Source organism: Pseudonaja textilis, chromosome 5 (genome assembly GCF_049901715.1).
Source record: "Pseudonaja textilis isolate UNSWEBS1 chromosome 5, rPseTex1.2, whole genome shotgun sequence".
Taxonomy (NCBI): Eukaryota; Metazoa; Chordata; class Lepidosauria; order Squamata; family Elapidae; genus Pseudonaja; species Pseudonaja textilis.
This window is the reverse complement of record NC_141994.1, coordinates 52,232,644-52,256,112: the sequence shown is the minus strand read 5'-3', so window position 1 is coordinate 52,256,112 and position 23,469 is coordinate 52,232,644. Positions and strand designations below refer to the sequence as shown.

The 23,469-nt window shown below is 35.7% G+C and overlaps 1 protein-coding gene across 1 annotated transcript; it reads left to right on the top strand.

Annotated features, from left to right (window-relative positions):
- Window positions 1-2,678: 2,678 nt before the first annotated feature.
- ASCL4 (achaete-scute family bHLH transcription factor 4) lies at window positions 2,679-3,573 on the top strand. Its single transcript, XM_026699570.2, is given in 2 exon segments — window positions 2,679-3,553; window positions 3,555-3,573. Coding segments are annotated over 2 exon segments (567 nt in total). The 5' UTR covers window positions 2,679-3,005.
- Window positions 3,574-23,469: the final 19,896 nt, after the last annotated feature.

The window sequence follows — 23,469 nt, the reverse complement described above, 5'->3', positions numbered from 1 at the left end:
AAAGAGTCACTTTTTACAATTATGTTGTTTTTCTACTATATATTTAATTATAATAAAGCATGGCTTCAGAAGATAAATTGGATTTTTTTTTTTTAAAAAATGCTTTTTTCCCCTTTTTACAAGACATTTGGAGGAATACATTCCTACACATTTCAGAAAAAATATTTACATTGGATAGTGTTATGCTATAGTGTTCTGACATAGAATTGGGAAAATTGGGTGCTGAATGTGCTATTTACATCCACAATACAGCCAAACTAAAAGGCCAGATCAGAAAGCCATGACCCACTGGTTTTTTGCAGAAATATTTTCCAAAGCTTACAATACTATAACTAGCTACTTTGACCACCAATTGTAAAAAATCACCACACAGGATAGGAAAAACAGTTCCCTCCTTCCTCCAAGAAGGGTATATGGCTGTCAGGAAAACCCACTATAAGAGGGCATGACAAAATACAGCATCTGTATCTCCTCTGACAGCTGAAAATATAGTGAATTTCTCATAGCAAGCAATGTATAACAAGGCGGTCAGCCTTCCTGGAGCTGAGTCTGTATGCACATTATGAACAATTATCTCACATGCATACAAGCTGCATGCTTTATTTTAAAAATCTATACATTTCATTCAGAATCAAACAGCAGTTTCTCCCTAAACATGGTTTTGTCCTTTTGTAATCCTCGAAGTTTCAAAGGCAAATGCCACAGAAAAATGTGTTTGCAGGAAGAGACCAGCAAGCATTTACTCCTGGTACCAATCCCTTCAAAGAGATTCATCTTTAAAAATCTTTTTTTTCCCCATTCCTAAATGACCAGTTTCTTTTTAGGTACATGAGTTCTTTATTGTAAACTGCCCAGTGTAGACATGTAAAAAATAAATTTATTTTACTGTATTGCGGAACAGCAGGTAGTTCAGAAGTCAACATTTCTTCACAAATTCCAAACATGGTCAGCTCTACTGCTTCCTTTTTATATAAAGGACAATATTTAAACACTATGAAAAATAGGTAAATAATATAAAGGTATCTGTGTGCATAAAATGGAGAAACACAATGCTACTGTAAAGAACTTTTTAAATAAATGTTTTCTTGGGGCAAATAAAGCTGTACTCCAAATATTCCAAAGGACAAGTTATAATCTTCTATATAAAGAAGAACACACAAAGTGCATTAAATATACTTAGTAATATTAACATTGTAGTCAGCAGCATCTGACTACAGAGGTTGTTGACTACAAAGTAAAATGATGACACCAAAATGGTGGCATACATAGTGATGCTTCATGCAGATGCTGTTTTCATGATAATTTTGCCCTTATGCTCTCCTGCCCTTTCTGTGGTCTCTTCTGTGGATCCAAGTAGCAGAAATTTTAGTTCAGTTCATAAAAAAAACATTCTTTTTTGTTAAACACTACAACAATTTCATCAAAAAAGAAAAAAATAGAGTGATCCATTAAAAACTGTGAATGAAGCATTGGCAGCATTGAACAAGGAAATAAAAAATTATTCCAGTTCTACATCCATTTCCATGTGGAGAAAAGGAAAATCGGAATGGTTTGGGGGAAACCTAAAAAGCTAAGGATGTCTTTTTAAAAAGAAAAAAACCTACCTAGAGACTGAGTCAACTTGTTTAAATTAGTATCTAGCACAATTATATTTATCATATTTACTTATATTACAGTTTGAAGAACAATTCCTATCCCTTTTTCGTAAGCTAAATAGGACATGCGCAATAGGAAACTATTCAGTGAAATACATTTGTTTTGAAGTGGAAAATGTTAACATTTCCTTTTGTTTCATGAACAATGCCATTCTTAAAGTCTCCCAAGTTACAACATTTTCAAACAGAATTCATTTCTTTTCCTGAAAAGATTGAAATCGCTTTAAAAAAAACTAGTAAAAGTGTATTTTTAAATATGGCTAGAACTGTGCCATAAGGGATGTATATAAAACAGGGAATAATTATAATGGAACCAAAATAATCCATTTAATAGTGACAATGGTGCATACAATTTATATAATATAATTCGAAGTACAGATGATTGCTCCAAGACTCATTATATCTACAATTTACCAGAGAGAATAAGGGGAAAGGGTTAGAGTTAGATGAAAAAAGAATAAGATGCCCTTGTTGCAGTTGCATATATTGAATTTAGCAAATAGCCTCTTTTGCTACAGCACACATCTTAAAGAATGCAAGACAATTCCTACCAACCATGTTTGGAAATATGCTTCATCTGTCACATTCTCAACCACAAGGGAGCACTCTTTCCCTTAATAGCCTGTATCTCACATTTCTGCACACATTCACACACACATGGACATACACATCACATAACTTGTCAGATGAAGATTAAATCTGCAAACTTCTATGAACTGACTGATGCCATTATTAAGAACAGCAGAAGCTGCAAAATCTGCCCTCATGCTTTGGATTTCAGTATAGAAAGCCCTTGGCTAGTTTTTTTTCAGCTTACAGGAGATCCTCAATTTTTGAGGAGAAAGAGGTGGAGCTTTGGCAACTCTTGGCAAATGCCTGCAAACTTTTCAAGTTATCCATCCTTTTGGAGGCAGGTAATATCAAAGGGCACTGCGGATTACAATATGTGAGGAGTGTTTACAGCCTGGAAGATTATTTATTTTTGGTTTTATCTCTATAGTCACACATCCAAGCTTGAAGAAAAGAAACACAGGAACCCTCTCATTATCTTTTGAAATATGAAGATCAGAGGAAAACCTGGGTTTTAAAGTGTGGAGTGATGCTCCTAGAAGCCTGCTTATAAATTAGAAGGCATTCTGATTCACTAATAACAGACTAAGGAACAGAACTGATACTTGGTAGAAGAGCAGAATTTCAGGGTAATTTTTACTACCATGGACCTTAAGCCCAATACCTACTTGCCTGATCACCATAAATTGTGGAGCAGAACATCTGGCCTATTTGACTTCTCCTTCAATGGATAAATTCCAAAAAGCCTATTCTGGAATTTGACTCTGAATCGCTTCTAAGATGGGGAGTAAGAAAGATGATGGGCTCTTGAACCGGATCTCATGTTCAGGACCGGCATCTCTTGGAAGCAGTCATGTTACGGGTTCTCATGGTTTACCACTCCGGGAACCATTTGGCATCCCTCTTCCTTTTGGACAAACGTACTGGGACCATCAACCTTACAATGGATATTCAGGAAGATTCTCTTATTTACCCTTTTCTGGGTATGTGGGAGTTTACGACTACTCGTTTGAGCCAGCTTTCATTCGGAAAAGGAATGAGAGGGAAAGGCAGAGGGTTCGTTGTGTGAATGAAGGCTATGCACGCCTCAGAGACCATCTTCCCAAAGAGCTTGCTGAGAAGCGTCTCAGCAAAGTGGAGACTTTGAAAGCTGCCATCACTTACATCAAACACCTTCAGAATTTGCTGGAATATCATCCTTTAGGAACAAATAATAAGACAGCCATTCCAGCTCCAGATGCACCAGGAGTTTCTGGTCCTAGTTTAAGAAGAGAATGTAACAGTGATGGAGAATCTAAAACTTCATTAGCTTCATCTCCTTACAGTGATTGAGGAAGTTTGTAGTTAGGAAAACAGTCTATAGAAACAAACAACCTCATGACCATCGATCTCTTTTTTTGGGGAAAAAAACCCAAAGAATTTCCAATCTTTTGTGGGTCACCTGGAGGACAAAAATTCATCTCTAGCAAAAGGCTGGAAAAAGATATTGAGAAGACTGTTTCCAGTATAATTCATTCTTTGGCAATCTTCAGGTGTTTATGTAAGAAACATATAACATAGTCCCTAACATTTCTTTATTTATGATATTGAATATTTTATGACTGAACTATCTTTTCTAAAATTGGAAACATTATTGACTTGTAATCTTTGTTTTGTTTTGGTTTAGTTAAAGACAACAATAAAGTCAGGTGTGTTTTTCTACCTGTCTTGTAACAATGCTCTACTTGTTAGAAAACTCTGTCCAGGTATAGTGGACCCTGGACAATAATGCTGTAATTATTAATCATAATTAGCAGAGCATTATCTCTAAATAAAGTGAATTATATTTGCACTCTGGGAAATGTTTTGAAACTTGGGATTAAGTCAAAATTATCTTGACTTTAATGAGCTTTAAACCAAATTGTTTTGAAATTGTTTGATGGCTTACAATGAGATTACCATCTTCATATTTTAGGGTTTACATTTAGGATGTGTTAGATTGAAAAATGTGGACAGAATTTCATTTTTTGTCAGTATGTGATTTCAATGTGCCAGATAATGACTAAAATTAATGAAATGTGTTTAACTGTAATTTTATTTTGAGTAGCTCTAATTTAACAATGAAACACATTTTTTCTGATGTTCTGTCTTGCTTATTAATAACCAACTATATGTGCATATAAGCTTAATTAGTGTGGCATTTGGGTGATATATGTAGGTTTCATGTATATACACATTAACATGTCAAAATGGAAAGAGCAAAATAAATACAGGCACAATAATGAGTGATCCTCAAAATGCCATGATGATGACAAATATGGATAAAGAAACTATTGATATATAATTTCAGTGTGAGAGGGAAGGGACCAAAATATGAAAAAAACAAGATATGGACTTATCCCCAGATTTTCAAACAATATGTTTGATTTGATTTAGAGAATAGGGGCAAAATGTAATTATACTTACTAAACGAGAAGAATCTGTCTTAAAAAGGGAGGAGATATTGCTTCATGCATTCCCGTTACTGTATATTAATTATTTTGCAAACCCAGTCAAATGGCATCATAAGAAAGGAAGCTAATTTAAAATAAGCCAAATCATTAGTCTATCAAGTCTATGTATTTATCATGATAATTCCCCCACCCTGATTCATGTCTTACTTTGCCTATAGTCATGCACTGATGTGACACTAAAAGGAAGAATAACCCTAATATCACATATTTAGGCAGATCATACTTCACCAAGCTGCTGGTAAAGAAAAGTTGAACATGAGAACAATTGTCTCTTGCCCACAGATGTCCCAAAGGTGTTTTTTCAAGAGACAACTGGACTTTATAAAAACAAAGTCCAGTTGCCGTTTGAAAAAGCACCTTTAGGACAGCTGTGACCTGGATGACTGAGAATCTCCATAGACACTTGCACACAGATGTAACGTTTGAAATGCTTGCGCTCTATATACATGCTGCAAATAGGATTACTCAAGGTCTAAGGATGGAGCCAAGAGCATGAAGCTACAGCTCCTTGTCTAGCCATGATTCCAAAAAAGATGGATTTTCTTTCAGTGAAAATACTCTGATCCAACAAATTTTAACTCCAATGATGTGGAATTAAAACTTTGAGAAAAGTGTGCCAAATCAAACTCCGGGCGGAAAGCAATTGCATTTACCTTCTACATTTTGTGAAGTGGTTTGTAAGTTTGTTCTTTGTACTCAAGTATGCATTCTATGGTATGTGTGGGTTATCAAATTTTCAGAAGCTCAACTTATATTGTTCTTGGGCTTTTGGAAGAGAACAAAATACTTTTACACTCTTGACATATATTAAGCTGGTTGTGTGATATTATCCAGTGACTAGTTCTGGAATAGCCAGGGGACCTGCATCTTGGAAAGAGCTCCACCTGGCTGCAAAAATGCTCTTTTGTTCTCAGTTAAACACATGGAAGAGATTAAAGTCACAATAATGTTTCACCTTGATAGGTGCTTCCTTACTACTACTACATGTAGCAGTAGTAGTTTTGAAAATAACTTCAGTCCCCATCACCTCCACCACAGATTCTTTATAGGTAAGGATGAAAGCTAACTAATATTATTCTAGCTAATATAGGTCTTTACCTGCCATAAAACAATATTGCAGCAAAATCCCCAACTTCATTTTCAGCAGGCTCCATGCTGGAATTATTTTTAACCCTTATAATGAGTAGCAAGTGAATAGGATTCTTGTTACAGAAAAACAGAAAATGATCCAATTTTACATTCTTTCAATTAATGTTTGAATTAAAAACAGCACCAGGAGTTGTCTCCCCATATGACATGATTACTGTTTGCCATAAAAATACTTCACAGATTCCCTTTGATACATGCTCAATGATTTTATCAGTAATTAATTAGCAGCCAAAGAATAAATGTTGTTTATTCTTGTGTTATATCTCAAAAATGGATTCTAATTTATATTCACGATGACATAGTTGCTATTAAGAGTAATACAGTCTACATGGCAGCAAGCTTATGTCTTGAAATATGAGTTGCTTTTTCATTTAAAAACAGAGTTCAAAAAAGTATTATCTATGACTAATGTACATTAATACAGAAACACAACAGGAGTGCTGTGAAATGAAATTGGTAGTAAAGTACCATGAAGATGAAAAGCTTTAAACAAGTATAATTACAATATATAAATTACTATTAACAGGAAAAGAAACTAGAGCAAACTGCTAAATATAATGGGATGGATCCAGATTTAGATAAGTGGAACTGAGCAAGCTAGAATAGATTAGTTTGATCCTTTCACCTAACACTGTGTTTTAGAAATTTTATTAAGAATGGGCTATCATTTTTGCAGAAACTGAATTCTTCTGAAACAAGTGTAGACATTTTTTTTGTCCAGAGTTTTGCTAAATAAATAATGTAGCCACCTAATTATTGGGATCTCTCTTTGCTTCTGTTCAGCAATGTAATCCATTTGCAGAGCCTCTGAGTCTTTGGCATATTCTCTGGGGAGGTGGAAGCAGAGTGAAGTTACCATAAGAATCTATAACTTGTTTATATTGAATCCATGTTAATGGCCATGAAAGTTCTTTAAAATCAGTTTAAGGGGAGATATCACACAGAGTTCAGTCTATATTACTTGTACTTGAACATATGAGGATAACTGTTTGGCCCTTCTATAAACTTGAAACAGAGTAATTAAAGTTTGGTGGAACCAGCACTTTCCCTTAGGGCTATTTGTGACATTAGAGCTGATTTCAACCTCTGCTCCCTCCAATTATTAGTTATTTTCCTTCAGCCTACCACTTGGAAGAGAAATAGGATGATAGAAAGAGAGAAGATACTAAAAAATTGGAATCGCTATCTACTTTTGGATGTAGTCTCTTGCACTGCTTGTTCCATCATCATTAAAACTCTAACATATTATGCAGAAATGTTTCAGTACTCAAAAAATATTGCTCTTATTTTGCATAAATAAATAAATTTCAGTTTCAGGTTTCTTGTGTTTTTAAGAAGCTTATGCAGAATGTTTTTACTCTGATTGGTGAAATTCAGTTTTCTTTTAGAATCAAAGGTAGATATCAGGCAACAATAGAATCGAAGATAGATATCAGGCAAATGTGTAAGTTTCCCAAATATATTGTCTGTTGCTCACTTAATGGAAAAGTAGTCATATATAATTCAGGCAAGAGGAATGAAATTTTTAAATGGGTAAGGCAGGATAAGATGGGACAAGTTTTGTTCTGGACTCTGAGACCCTGAATTCATTTTAATATTTTCTGGGATTAAAATTTCACATACAATATTATAATTTTCCCAAACGTTGTTATCTCCCTTATTTGTGGATGCAACTCCCAGAATCTTCTGCTAGGTCCCATGTAGCTTCTAGTTTGAACACAGCTACAACTCAATCATGGCAAAATCCCATGCTATTACTTTCAAAGCGGTATTGTGTTGATTATTTCTGATTTCTGTCATATATCTATTTTTTGTTATTTGAAAAGTGAAACATGGATAGAAACTTAAAATCTCAATGACTGAAGACACTGAGATCACGAAACTGCTGACAAACGAGTTTCAAATAAAGCAATATATACTTTAGTCTTTGCCTATATTCCCTTTTGTCTAGACAAATGTTTATTTCAACTTAGCGTGGAGTATATTATTATTAAACTTTGAAAACAGATAATGAACCAACCTTACATATTTTAATTAATGTTTGAATAAATGCAAAGACCAAGAGATGTCTCCCCATATGACATGATTACTGATCATCATAAAAATACTTCACAGATATCTTTCAATACATGCACAATAATTTTATCTGTTTTCTTTCATCTTCTTATCAAACACAGGCAAAGAAAAATCTCAGTTAAATTACAAATCTACAAGCACTTTGAAACTATCACTACTGTTAAAGTGTATAATCTAAGTCAGGGGTTCCCAACCTGGGGTGCTCGCACCCCCTGGGGGTGCGAGACAATATTCCTGGGGGTGTGAGAAAAGTCCAGGTAAATAATAGGATATTGGCTATATGTTGGCATTTTTATTTATTATTTATTTCAGGGGGTGCGAGGTTCAAGTGAAATTTCTTTAGGGGTGCGGGGCAAAAAAAAGGTTGGGAACCACTGATCTAAGTCATATGATTGTTTGGAAATTCCTAATAGTTTATTTAGTTGGTTTTCCTCAGCCCCCAGTAATAGCTTGACTAATGTTCTTTCAAGTTAAATTACTCTGTTTCAATAAATGGTCAAAGAAAAACAGAAGGAGCCATAATAAAATATACAAAACTTGATATCTTAGAATTAAGGAACAAGGGCTCAAAAGAAAATGAATTCACATTTGGAAAGAACATCTGTCTCTGAATAACTACAAGACATGAAGAATCATAATTCCAATCAGGTATCACAATATTAAATCAGAAGTATCATGATTCCTGCTATCCAGGAATTTCATGATAGCAGATTGCTCCCAACAACAATTTTCCATCAAAAGGTTAACAGGTTATAACTGAGAACATATAATTTAAAATATATGGCAAATTATAAAAACAAACAACTTCAAATTCCTAGGCATAAAGAAAGTGATCATATTTGTGTTTAAGGATTAACAATTAAATCAGAACTCTGGGCAGGAGAACAAGGGAAAGAATAAGTGAATTACCCTAACCAGAACAGATTAATAATATATACATTAATACTTCCCTAAGGGAAAGATTATGGTGTCATCTTACTTATATAGAGAACAATCAGTTTTCTAAATATGGTTTCTATGCAGCCAAAACAACCAACAGCCATTGGCAATGGGCAGGTATTACATAGACTATCAAATGCCACAATTTCCAGAAAGTTTTATACTACAAAACATTTAGAACCAACACCCCATCTTAAAAAATTGTGTATTAAACAAAAAAGATCACAATGCTCAATAGTATGCTTGGTGGCCACAAAGAGTAAAATACTATTAGAAAACAGAAATGATGTAATTCATTCAGTTTAGAACATAGAACATAAAATAACAAGGTTGGATAGGAACTTGGAGGTCTTTTGGTCTAATCCCCTGTTCAAACATGAGACTTTATACCATTTTGGACAAATGGTTGTCCAATCTCTTCTTGTAAACCACCAATGATGGCGTACTCACAATTTCTGCAGGCAAGCCCTTCCACTGATTAATTGTTCTCATTGTCAGGAAATTTCACCCCATTCCTTCTTGTTCTACCCTCAGGTGCTTTGGATAATAGGTTGGTCCCCTATTCTGTGTAAGAGCCCCTCATGTACTGAAAGACTATTATCATATCACTCTTAGTCTTTTTCTTAGACAAGACATACCGAGTTTTCTCAACTGTTCATTGTACAATTTAGCCCACAGACTCCTTATCATCTTTGTTGCTTTTCTCTGCACTCTCTTTAGGGTCTCAGCATCTTTTTTGTATCATGGTGATCAGAACTTCCCTATTTTTAAGAAATGAAACGAACATGTTTGCTGAGGTTATATTGAAATTTAGAGAATATATCTATGGTGATACGGAATACATGACAATCAGGAGAGAATAAAAGTGTTGTCTTTCATAAGCAAAACAGAATAGCAACAATAAATCCCTAACTTCATTCAGGTATAACCCAGTCCAGTTCTACTTAGACACTATATTATATAATAACATTATTCTCTTCATTCACATGCTTACCATGAACTCAAACCAATGTTTAAACAGTATTTCCAAAATAAACTTCAAAAGCAAAGTAGGATCAGCTAGGAACAATGATTGAAGTGAGACAAGTATGACAAGAATACAGGAACACGACTTTAAATCTTTCTCATTTTGGCCAGATCAGGTCTATTGTTTCTTTTGAAACATGCCTAGAATTATTCCACAATGTTATTTTTTTGTAACAGTCTGTTGTTCTCTGTTTACCACGAGCTTCTCCAATACATCGTTCTAGTTGTTTTGAATTATAAATTACATTAATCCTAAACAATAAGGCCAATGGGCAGAAATAATAGGTATATAGTCTAGGATTTATGGAGGAATAAAAATTTTGGAATGCTGATTTAGCCAAATTATCAATGACAGAAAACTAGCTAATTAGCTGGTTATTCTATATATGCTAAATAATGCACGATAAGATGTGTTACGTTGTGAGAATTTTGAGGCAACACCCAAGAGAAAAATCAAACCCATCTTCTATGGTTTCTCATTGGGAGGGATTTATTCCCTCATAAAAGAGTTGGCAATTCCTCTTAAGACTTGAACCTCATCCAAGTCATAATTACATCCGTTTGAAATTCCATAAACTGGGAACCAGCCTTCAGCTATTCAAGAAAGGTTCCTGTATATCACGTGCTTTAGCAATATACTTTGGCAACCATAGAGTTTGAGCTGCCCCAAACAGCCAGCCATTCCTCACTGGACACACCATGAGATGTTTGACCTGAATTCTTCAACATGAGCTGAGGTTTCAGGGAAAATATCTGCCTTGCATTGGTTCCTGGAATCATGGAAAAGCAGTGAAAGTTCTTCTACTGCATTTAATGAAAGGGAGGCTTCTCTGAATTTCTTAAAAAAATAACCTCATGGGTCAAATGCTTAAAAGCACTGGTTTTAGAGTGCCAATATGAACAATTGTGCCATATTTTTTTAAAAAACCTGTTTTGGAAATTTTTCTCATGTACACAGTTGGTAATTATGCAAGAATTCTAATGCAATTGATCACCCACAGGAACTCATTTGTTGCATTTTCTGTTTCAGCACATCTGCATTTTTCAAAATCTACTAAGCCACTTCTATCTAAAGTTGATTTCGATCTCATGATCAAGAAGAATAAAAACTAAAACATAGCTACCATTTTCCTCCATTTTAGGATCTTCTCCTATCTGTCCCCTCCCTGCTTTCAAACAAATTAACTATCTGTCATATTTTTAGAGAAAAGCTTAGCAACTTTTTAGCTTTCTGGTGGCTGAGCTGAGATAGTATTAAACTGGAAAAGGAGAAAGAAAAGGTGATCCTCCAATATGGTTTTCTTAGAACCAGGATTGGTTCTCCAAGAGTATCAGGGATCACAGTGGAGGACTATTCCTTACTTCTCTTAATTTTATATCAGACATTTCTAATGAAGCACCCTCCAAATTTCTTGGCTTTGTAGCTACCAGAATACTCAATTATTAGGTTATGCAATTTCTGGAGTAACACATATGAACAGGGAAGGCAATCTTGGCCAGTTCAGACCGTTAGTGCAATTGCTTGCAGAGACCTCCATTAATATCCTTTTAATCCCCAAACCTCATCTTTAGGTACACTTGGAATAAAGCCATTTACTGTACTGGACAATTTATCTCAGTATAACTATGAGACCATTATGGAACAACCAGATTGGTTTGCTCAAAAAAAGAAAGATTATAGAATTTCCCAGATCAAAAGTCTATCCTTGAAATGGTGTGTTTTGCATTTTTCTGATCTATAACTTGTTCAAACTCTTGAACAAATGACTATATAATAGAGGTAATTTGCATATCAAGTCATAATTGATTAAAACCGAACTCAAGACAGATGCAAAAACAGACACATGTGCAGTCTGTGTACATTGCTGTTGTTGTTCACTTGCTAAATTCTGTCTGATTCCCTGCGACCATCAGGCCTTCCTATCTTCCACTGTCTCCCGGAGTCTACCCAAACTCATGTCCATTGCATCAGTGACACTATCTAATCATCTCATCTTCTACTGTCCCCTTCTCTTTTTGCTTTCAATCAGGGTCTTTTCCAATGACTGTGTACATTGACAGAATTTAAATTCTAATGATGGAGAGAGAGCAAGGGAAAGAGCGAAGTCCAACATAGACATATAGTATTTAAGTTGGATTAGAAGCTATCATGAGAACATTTTAAAAGTTCAGAAACATTGGTGGCCTACCACAAACATACCATTTGAAGAAGAAGTGGAGAACAACCTCTGCCAACTCCAGACAGTAAACAGTAACAGATCATTTACACACAAATGAAAGTGAACTTAGTTCTTGGGATTCCCCACCCCTTTCTTTCAAAAAGGGAAGATAAAAAGAAAATTCACTTCAAAAAAGAAAATTTCCATTTGATCTATTGAGAACTCAAAGCAGCAGCAGTTCTTTCTCTAAAAGCACATCAAGTCTTCCCCGCCTCCCATTTTTCATTTTTATGACTTTCAGATAATAAAAGCTACTGCATTGGTAATATATTTATCTATAATCATCAGTGATGAAGGAAGTTGGTTAAGAAAAAAAAAGAATTTGGCTTTCTTTGGCAAGATTTTCAGAAGTAGCTTACCCTTTTTTTCTTTCTAGGGCTGAGAGAGAATGATTGACTAAAAGTCATTTAGCTGATTTTGTAAGATGGTTTCCTGCTTTCTTGCCTGGGACCTTACCCATCATATAAAATTAGTCCTCAGACGGTTAAGAATAATATTTGTAAGGAGAAAGTAAAACAGAATATATCTTAGTAGACCAGAGGTAGTATTCAGCAGGTACTGACCAGTTCTGGAGAACTGGTAGCAGAAATTTTGAGTAGTTCGGAGAATCGGCAAATTTCACCTCGGATTGGCCCCGCCCCCATCTATACTCTGCCTCCTGACTCCCAGCTGATCGGCTGGGTCTTCTTTTGTTGCCTTGCACAGGAGAACAGAGCTGGAAAGCAGGTTAGCGGGGTGACAAGGAAATGGGATTTTGCCAAGAGCCTACTACATGGAGCAATGGATACCATCCAAAAAGGGAACAAAAAGACCTAAGATAGGATTATGATGTTACAAAGCTATGGATCCATGTTATAAACATAGCTGGGCTAGGATTTTTATTGCTCCATCACTTGTATTTTTGTAAGTGGTTTTCTGTATTTTCCTATATTTAAACAATGATAGGTTTGCTTTACTATTTTATTTATATACTGCCACAGTTCAGAATGGACTTGGCCTCTTTAGGACTTTATCACAGTATTTCTTGCCTTGAAAAGCTGAGAAACCACATCACTGAATTCAACCCCCATGGCTGGAGTAGGTTTCAGGAATGGAGTTTATAGTTTGCCCCATTTTGTATTATTAAATAGGAGATGAACAAACATATGAATTTTATAAAATATTTGCCTGCTTTTGTAATTCTTGAATTTTTGCTGATTGCAAACACTGATTGTCAGAGCATTAAGTAAGTCCTATTGAATTGTTGGCAGAAATATCCATCTGGTTCAGTTCCAAGCTGGGAGAAAGGCAGTGGAAACAAAGTGGAAGCTGGAGGCTGATTGGAAAGAGGGAACACTTATTGATGAAGTAGAACTATCAAGCACTTGTGATTCTGGGCAGCTGTCCACATGGAGTTGAGAATGGGAGTTTTTATATTTTCTCTGAGCTTTGCACTTGAGCTTCCTGTGCAAGAACATGTATTCTATTGGCTGTTGTAGGGGTTATGTAGGGGTCATAGCTGGCTCTATAGGTTGTCTAAGTTCCCAGGTTTGGTTGAAGTTTGGACTGCTGAGATGATGTAATGAAGCTGCTTGTGTTCTGAAAGGGTATTGGGCAACTCCTATTATGGCTTAATGGCTTTGTCCTGGTTTGGATCTTGAGTGATGGCTAATCCTATAACTCTGCCTTTGTTCAGACTTTGCTGCAGGGAGTAATGGATTACCAAATCTGCATTTCTAAAAGCTGTCCCACTCAGTATCTACTTGGGGGCAGGGAGCTGGGGAACTGATTTTTTGGGAAATATTTTATCCTGCCTTTTAAAAAATATTTCTCAAAATATTTCAGTCTTCTTGGAAGAGTGGTGGTGGCTTCCCACAGAGTGAATCAATATCACCAAGTTTGATGCTTGCCTAGTTTGTTACATAAATAGATTTTGATGAGAAATGGACGTCTTGGATTTTTATTCTGGTGACATATTACTTAGAACCTTGACATTCATCCGCATATAATATGCCAAAGTATAATGCCGTTGCCCTTTTAATACTGCTAAAAGCTTCCTGTAATTATTTATCAGTTTCTTTTATTGTGGTGGAGGAATTCTGACAATTTCTCCATGGTGAACTGCTTCAGCTCAATAACGTTGGAGCAATTTCTTGCACAAACTGCTGGTTTCAGGTCCTGCCACATTTTTATATATGCAGACCTTGACTTGAATGATTTCTTCTTCATCATGTTGGAAATCATTGCCTTGTTACATGATGCACATATACTTTAGTTTCAAGTGACAAACAAATAGCTGCATAGTTCATTGATACAGAGCAGAAGTCAGGCTTCCTTTGATGGCAATTCCGTTTGACCTGAAACGCCAAAGCAAACTTCAATTGTGTATTTCAACCTGGGCACTTGACAGTTGTTAAGAGGTTTTCCTGTGGAATGCAGTGTTTGATTTCAGCCAATCATAACAACTTACAGGTAGCTTCAAAAAAAACCAAACTTTTGACTCATTGTCACAGAGTATGACATGAGAAGCTGGAGAGACATCCAGGTGCTTTTTGGTAAACTTGAGATAAATGTTGACATTCTTCTTAGTAAGCCATGGCTTCTGCCTTGCTATTCTCCCATGAAATACATTTTCCTCAGTGCGTTTCTAATGATAGAATCATGAACATTGATTTCAGCCAAGGAAAGTCTCTGGGATGGTTCTGTCATTTTTTTGTAACTTCATGGATGATTTTATGCTGTGTTGGCAGATTGAATTTTATAGTAGTCCATTAGATTTCTTGTCTGAAATCTTCAATTCAAAACTGTATCTCTGGATCTGTGAGGCCCCAAAGGTTTACAGGCTTTTTTGAACCTGATTGGTTTCAATTATTTTTCCACAGAGGTTTTTAGAAATTAATTTTGAATGGGGAATCTTCTAGAATCTGTGTAATGAAAACTTCCCTGAGAAGAAGGAAGCCAAAGTTTATGAGACTCAAACAGAGCTGAGCTCTCCTAAATCAGCCCTGGTTGTTTAAAGAATATGTTAACATAACTGGTCTTAGTTATCTTTCTATTGAATTCACTGAATTAGGGGATTGATTACTTTTTTCACACAAGCACAATGAGAAGGGTTATTTATTGATAAAATAAACACAACAAATCTCAAAGTTTTTCAGATTGATATTCAGATTTCCTTTATGCATCAGTGGAGTCATTGTGCAAATTGATTCATGTCAAATTCTGTTTGTGTGGCACAGATATGCGAACATATAGAAAACCTGCAAGTGGGAAAATAATTTTGACAGAATTATGAATTCAAAAATAGATTAATGGTCTTACTGAATGCTGGTTTACTGGAATACATACAGTTTGCTGGAACCAATTGTGCACTGCTGCATATTGGAAAGAAACTCTTGCCTAGGGCAGGGTTGGGAAATTTCCAACAGTCTCACTTCAGATCATGCCAGATCTTGTGTGCAACTACTCAGGCCCAACTCAAATTTCCATCTTCTTACATGAAACACAAATTGAGAAATTAATTTTATTCAAGAGGGCAAGAGTGATTCTTTGGAATCCAGGAAACACATCTTGGTATTTCCTAAGTATAAGCTTATTGTTAAAAGTCTAACTAGTTGATGATTTGGAAATTGACCAGAAGGACAGGACTACTGCTAAGGGGTTACGTCGTCTACCCTTATTACAAACAAGATCTGACCCTAATGAAGTGCAGCAATTATCGTGAATATATGCCAGTTTGCCAAATGCCCACAATTTGATTATGTAACTCTGGGGATATTGACAGTTGTAAGGGTAAGGATCAGTCATAAGTCCGTTTTTTAAAGTGCCATTGTAACTTTGAACGGTTGTTGTAAATTGAGGGCTACCTGTAGTAACCGTATAGCTTCTTTAACTGTTCCTCACTTCCAAGTTAATATTTTTGAAAAATTAAATGGGATCTATGCCTGTCCCTCATATGCCTATATGCCCTATAGATTGTATCTGTAATGGGCAAAGATCAATTTTACTCTGATTAAAATTTAAAGCTGGTTTATTTCCCCAGAACATGCTGTACCTAGAGAACAGGAGTCTTTCAAATTCAAATGGAAAGTTCCTCTGGGAAAAACAAAAAACAAAATAAAAAATTGAGCTACAAGACTAAATTAGTTAAAACTACTCTAATTTCAGCCATTCCAGTTAAGATGATGGACTTTTAACTGAAATGCCAGTGTAGATCTTGGTTGCAAATAAATGAACTTTTAAGCATTCAGAGCTAGGATGAGATGGCCATGTATTTTTCTTTACTGAAATTAGCTTCCAATGCAGTTCTTCTGCTTTGGTTAAATGTTTTCAGAATAAGTTTTTTTTCATAAACTTATTTAAGCCCTGAACTAAAACTTACAAGACTTTCATCTTCTGTCTCCCAATGAGGCTTTCCTATCCAAAAATATGTTTCCTTCTAAAATGAGGGTATTTTTTTTTTACAACTTTTGTTGCTGCTGAGTTATCAGATAGTCCTTTGCCTGCCTTAGATGATTGGTGCATGTATTGTGTTTCTTTTTTTCCATAGAAAGCAGGCCATGTGCTTGTTGATAAAGATCTGACTTTTTTCTTGTCTGGTAACATTAGTGGAAGAGCTTTGGCTCCAGCCTGAGGATTCCACAAAATGATGTATGTTTTCAAAACATGATTGCTTTGACTTCTGCCTTAACTTCATTTGATGTCTTCTGAAACCAGAAAACAATTGAAAATAATTCTAATCCAATTCAGGCTGTAATGGGATCAGAGTCATTTTTGCTCTGATCTCTGATCAAGGGCTTTTCAGCTCTTCAATCTTCTAACTTCCTTGACATACACTTACTTCTCTGAATCTCAAGTTGCAGTGAACATTATGGCCATGATCTACCTTTGTTTATCATCAATAATTGTATTTCCCCTCCCTTTCTTATGGCTTTACTGGCATAAGAATAAAAGTCAGCTACTTTTAGCATGAACTGAATTTTATAAACAGTCTCCCAATTGCCTATGATAGTCATAGAGCAGAATTAAGAATGATATAGCCAATTGATTATATTATATTATATATTATATTAATATACAAGTTTAAAATTTTCCCAAACCATTTCCAGATGCATTTTATTTGTTTGTTTTTATTTGTTTGTCAAGCATGTATGAGAAAACAAGTATAAGTATGAATATAACTTATAAACATATAAGTATAAACAGGTATAAGTATATACATAATAAATGAATACGAATACATGGATAAATGGGAACAGTAGGACAGGGACAGTGGGCACGCTGATGCACATATGCACACCCCCTTAAAGACCTCTTAGGAATGGAGTGAGGTCCATGATAGACAGTTTAAGGTTAAAGTTTTGGGGGTTTGAGGATATAACAACAGAATGAGGTAGTGAGTTCCAGGCATTGACTACTCTGTTGCTGAAGTTATATTTTCTGCAATCGAGTTTGGAGCTGTTTACTTTGAGTTTGTATCTGTTGTTTGTCTATGTGTTATTGTGGTTGAAGATGAAGTAGTCATTGACAGGTAGGATGTTGTAGCAAACAATTTTGTATTTTAGAACCACAACTCCTAGAATTCCAAATCTAAATCTGGTTTAAAGATCAGGGATATAAAAAAAAAATCTAACAGCTGGTCAGCAACTAAGTCCACCTTTGAAAAGTTAGTTGTATTTCAGTATATAGTTATTATTTTAAAATATTTTAAAAATAGGAGTACGATGGCTCAGCAGTTAAAGATATTGAGCTTATCAGCTGGGATAGCCCAGATTCAAGACCTGAACGCTGCATGACAGTGAGTTCTCATGACTTCCCCCAACTCTTGTTCACATAGTAGTTCGAAAGCATACAAATGCGAGTAGATAAATAGGTACCACTTTGGTGGGATGGTAAAAGCATTCTTTGTGCCTCCATGGAAATGAGTAGACAGGAGAAGCTTTATACCTTTTAAAAAAATGCATCTTGACAAATTCTTCCCAAATATATTCACTTCTGATGTGAACTACGTATTGCAACATTCTTGGCATATGTAGCTCAAAACTTTAATCCATATATGGGAAGTCATTAGCTTGGGAGATACTGATGTTTAGACTTGGAAACTAACACAATTTAATATAAGCCTACAGGGCTCTAGCAATGACTATCCTAGGAAGAAAGTTGGAACAGGGCCATATCTGTAGTTGGAAGACTCATAAGCAGCAATGACACATAATCTGCCGAATAGGTCTTTGGATCAACTGATTACAAGGTAGATGAGTTCCTTCTGTTCCTGTTTCTGAAAAGGGATTTTTTTAGGATGAAAAGACTTCTCTGTAAATGTTATTATAGCCTCTCTGTTTTAGGAAAGCACAAACCATTTTTTTCTGCACAATAAAAACCAAAAGCAACTGTTTGGGTGCTTTAACTAATCCTTCATAATAATCAGTGGCAGGTAGCATGCTGCTTTCAAAATGACAATTATAACATTCAAAATTATCACTTTTATGTTCCTCTCAAGGAAGAGGCAAAATGTATTGTTTGTGGGTGGCAAAACCCTGTAATAAAAATATAGGCAACTTATATTTGACTTTATTTTGCAGGGGAACAAAGGGAGAAAAAATAATGACACTCTTTTATTTCTATGTATGTAGATGAAGATGCTTCTTGGAAATATATGATTGAAATGTAGGACCCTTCTGATGCTTACAGCAAATTTAGATGTAAGGGAAAACTGTGGCCAGTTGAAGCTTGGCCATCATTCATTGGGAAAAGCAGAGAGGAAACCCAGCTGAAAAAGATGAATAGGATTTACATTTCAGTGAGGAACATATTCTTGACGTGTGAAAAATCTATTGTGTAAATCTATTTTACTATTAATTTTTGATTCCATCATTTTTCTCCAACGAAGTGAGAAATAGTTTCAGAGACTAGACAACATAGTACTAGAAAAAAGCACAGGGGTGGAATCCAACAGAACTACCAGTTCGGTCATTTATGAAGTTCGGTGATTTACAATGTGCTTCCCTGCATGCTGCCAGCGTGCACCTGTAAATCATCATCAGCATGCTGCGTGCAGAGAAGCAGCCTTTCAAAAAGCCCTTTTTTCCTGCTTTTTTAACTACAGCTGTGCCTCACACAGCAGCTGAAGTTGAAATGATCAAGGAAATAAAGGTCAGGTAAGAGCCCAGGTGGGTGGGTGGGAGGGAAAAAACATTAGCAGACATAGAACCGGTTCTATGTCTGCTGCTCTTCAGAGCTACTGGTTCTACAGAGCCGGACAGAACCAGTAGAATCCCACCCCTGATATTAATGTCCCATTTTAGATCTGCAATATGATTTTGAGATTCTGATTTTCCTAACCTATAAGAATATTAAGAACATTCCAATAAACACACAATTTTAAAAGGATATAAAATCAAAACTCTCTTGCAGAGATTACCATGAAAGGCCTAAATTCAGGCTCAACCCATGAAGTAGACAGATAAACAGACAGATATAAAAAGATATGTAGACTAGTCAGTCATAAATTTTCTTATCTCTTTGGATCATATTACAGAATGTAATTTGTAGAACTGTTTTATGGATCCAGTAGGAGGAAGTTAACAGCTTTTTGTTCATGGGATTATTTAAATGTTATTTTTGCATATTTCTTTACAAGATTTGCTTATTATCCACAACAATTATCATTTTACTGTCATTTAATGCAATAACACTTTCAATACTTTTTTCATGATTTAGATATGATATTCCAACCAGTTTATATATTTTATGTTTTATGTATGTGTATATATACACACACACTATTTAAAATAACATATTAGAAGTAACATGCAAAGTTTAAAATAAAGTGTAAACCATCATTGTCCTAAAGAGGAGCTGGACTTTGGATTAATTTAAAGACAATTCTTCAACACTCAAGGACTGGCTGAGAGTATATTTTAAAATAAAGGGTACACTTTTTGCTTTTTTCAAATAATGTCAACAACTTTAAGCTGATGCCATATAATAATCCTCTACCGGAAAGAGACAAAGCAAAGTACCAGCTACAAACTGGTCTCTTTTTCTCTCTTTGCAACAGAAGGCTCCCATCTGAAGTTTAATGCACATGCCAGTACATGCTTGAGGAAGGGTATTGCTTTGAAGAGAACAGAGAACTAGTTATGCATGTTTATGAGAAAGAACAAAGGTAATAGCTCTGTTGTCTTTGCCAAAATGTAGTAGGAGACTGTACGCTGCCATTCAAGTGAACAACAAAACCACCAATTGTGGGATGGGTCATATAGGAATAGAAAGTAAAAAATGTAAAATTCTGAGGTTCTTGCCTGTTATGGCCTAGATGCTCTTTGACTATAGTGGCTAGAATTTAGGAGAACTACAGTTAAGAAACACTTAGAAGATACCATATTATGAGAGATGGAGTAGTTCTTGAACTCATTAGTTCTTCAAGCAAAAAAATGGTTAAAAAGACATATAGAGAATATTAGAAAACTCAAATTACTGAAATTTAATCTAATTAATCTAAATCTAATTTTTAACATAAACAAACACAAAAACACAAAATAAAAACAGTTGTTCCCTCTTGATCTATGTTACATTTCATAATGTTTAAAGCTACTGTCCACTCGATATTATCAAATCATTGTTAGACTATGATTACAAATTCACATCATCCTTTTCGAGCAAGTCTCAACTTTTACAAAACCAGATTCATATTGTCATTCATTTCACAATAAACAATTATAACCTATCATTACATTGTATTATCTTTACTATCATATTGTATTAATACTATAATGTATTTTATTTCTTTTTTTTCTTATCTAGCCAGTGATAAAATCAATTCCAAATTTTGTAATACTTTTTCTTCTTGCTCTCTAATAGCAAATGTCAATCTTCTCATTTCTGCATAGACTGTATTTCTCATGCAGTATTAGGTAAGCAGGCTGGATGGCTAAATCAATATCCTATCTTTAGATATGCTAGAGGGCACACATAAACAAAATGTCAGCTGGAACTGCAGCATAGGTGTGATGATCCGGAGCATGGCACACAGTCAAATAAGCAATAAGAGTCCCTTTATTATCTCCAACTTTGCCCCCAATGTCCAGGTTACCTTCGGGCTGGAAAAAAACTCTCCCAGGAACAGCCTTTGACTGAAGAAAATTCAGTTCAAAAAAAGGTACACATAAACTGTAACATAAAATCCAAACAAACCAAACTGAAGTAGTTTGGCAGGGCAGGAGCAGGAATTTCAGACTTGAATGCACGGCAAAACTCAGTTGGGAAGATGCCAGGAACACAGATAAGTCATGACGATATAAGATAAAGTCATGTCTGCTCCCAACAGTCTGCTGCACACAGCTTACCTTTTTTATACACTGTTCCCAGCTGCAGCTAATGAAAGGAATCAGGGCCCTTTCCTCCCCTGTAAGCCATGCAACCCACATTGCTCTTCTCAGTTCCTCCCTGAGTGGCCTAGGATGAAGAGGGGGGTGAGCCTGGGTCTTCCTTTGAATTCCCTCTCCCTTGTTCTACCTCTCCACTGTTCTGCCCAGCCGGACTTTGCCCTTCCCCAGTTTCCTCCACAGCCAATGGAGCCACACTCCCACTCCCTGTCAGCTGTTTGGCTTCCTCCTCTGAGTCAGATTCCGGCAGGGGCATGACAATAGGTTTCTTCAGTGTGCTTGCTATCAGCTGCCATAGTAATGGGTAGGGGGGGCCTTGGGTATTTGGGATAGGGAAGTAAGCTGGTATAGCCCTGTGAGAACGGAAAGGGAGGTTTGCACTCATGAATTATGGCGCTGCTGAAGGGAGGTGTTTACAATATGTCAAGGCCAACCATCCGGAGACTCCATATGGGAGAAATACTTGAAGCTTTTCCACATCATACTGGATGTTGATTGGACTCTGTGCTGGACCCTGTGGAGAGGAATTAGGGATGCCTTTCAACCTGCAACTTTCACACATTTTGAATCAGATCTTGCCTTGTTTTCGCTGCTATCGTTTCAAACTTAGGAAAAGTACCTCTTATCTAAAATTGGAGTCTCTTTCTTGAGTTTTGAACGGAGGCAAGCCTGACACAAAAGGAGTTCACACAAATGTAGGAGAGAGTGTTTTTTGTAATTAGAATGTCGACTTTTCTATCTTTCTGTTTTCATACTAAAGACAATGTGATCTTGTTATTGTTTGCAATAGTGCCAAAACGGCACAGAGATTCAGCACACATAAGTCATGCTCTTAGTCTGAAGAGTAGATTTATATAGCTTTTACAAACTATTTTCTGTTTTATCCTGTTTAAACTTTAGTTTATTGGGCTTGTTAAATTAATTGCAAACTACTAGTGACATCAGTTTACCAATCTTTTTCAAAAGAATACTGCACTCTTTATCCAGTGTTTCTTTCAAACTTTTCTCTAGTAATGCCATTTCTTTCAGTTTATCTTTAATAAGCTGCCCTCTACTGATGGCACTCATTGTAACACATTTTATAATGAAGCAGAAGAACTCATTGTGAGTTCTGAAAAATCAACACACTTAGTCCAAACAGACTGAATTTAGGACTACTAGAGATTATTTGTAAAGTTCAAATTAAATTACTTATACCGCGGAGTAGCAGCAATACCATCTCCCCACTTCAGAACATCTGCTTTACTCCTAAATTACAAATAGATCTGATTGTCTTTAAATGAAAGGTAACTTCTGAACTTTTGCAATTATTTCCTTGCAGCTTTATTTAGAAGGTTTCAAGATCTGGAAAGTCTTGGAGATTTTTTTAAAAAAATGTAAATAAGCAGCCATTTAAATTTATAAGATAGAAGTAAAGTCAAAAACAGTACAATCAATATGATTTCCAGTTTGCCATTTTAAGAAGTAACTCAGATACTGCTCTATCTACACGGTCTATTTAGTCAGTGTTCAGAAGATGCAACAAAAGACCAAGTTTTTGTATTTTTTAATGACAGCTTGGAGGATAGCAACAGCAATAGCACTTAGACTTATATAACAGTGCTTCATAGCCCTCTCTAAGCAGTTTACAGAGTCAGCATATTACCCTGGGTCCTCATTTTGCCAACCTCGGAAAGATGGAACGTTGAGTCAACCTTGAGCTGGTGAGAATCGAACTGCTGGAAGTTGGCAGAATTAGCCTACAATACTGCATTCTAACCACTGCACCACCTCAGCTCTTTATCGATATAGCTATTAGGTATGTTCTAGACAGGAATGGCTTAAAGCATTACTGAAAGCTAGCTATGTCTTCAATGGAAAGCTGGTTTTCTTTTTCAGAATGTAGTATTGTTCCTCCACTAAAGTACAAGTAAAACTTCAGATAGAGATATTACTCTGAGATGTGCACAGAATCAACTGCTCCTAAGAAGTACCCTCT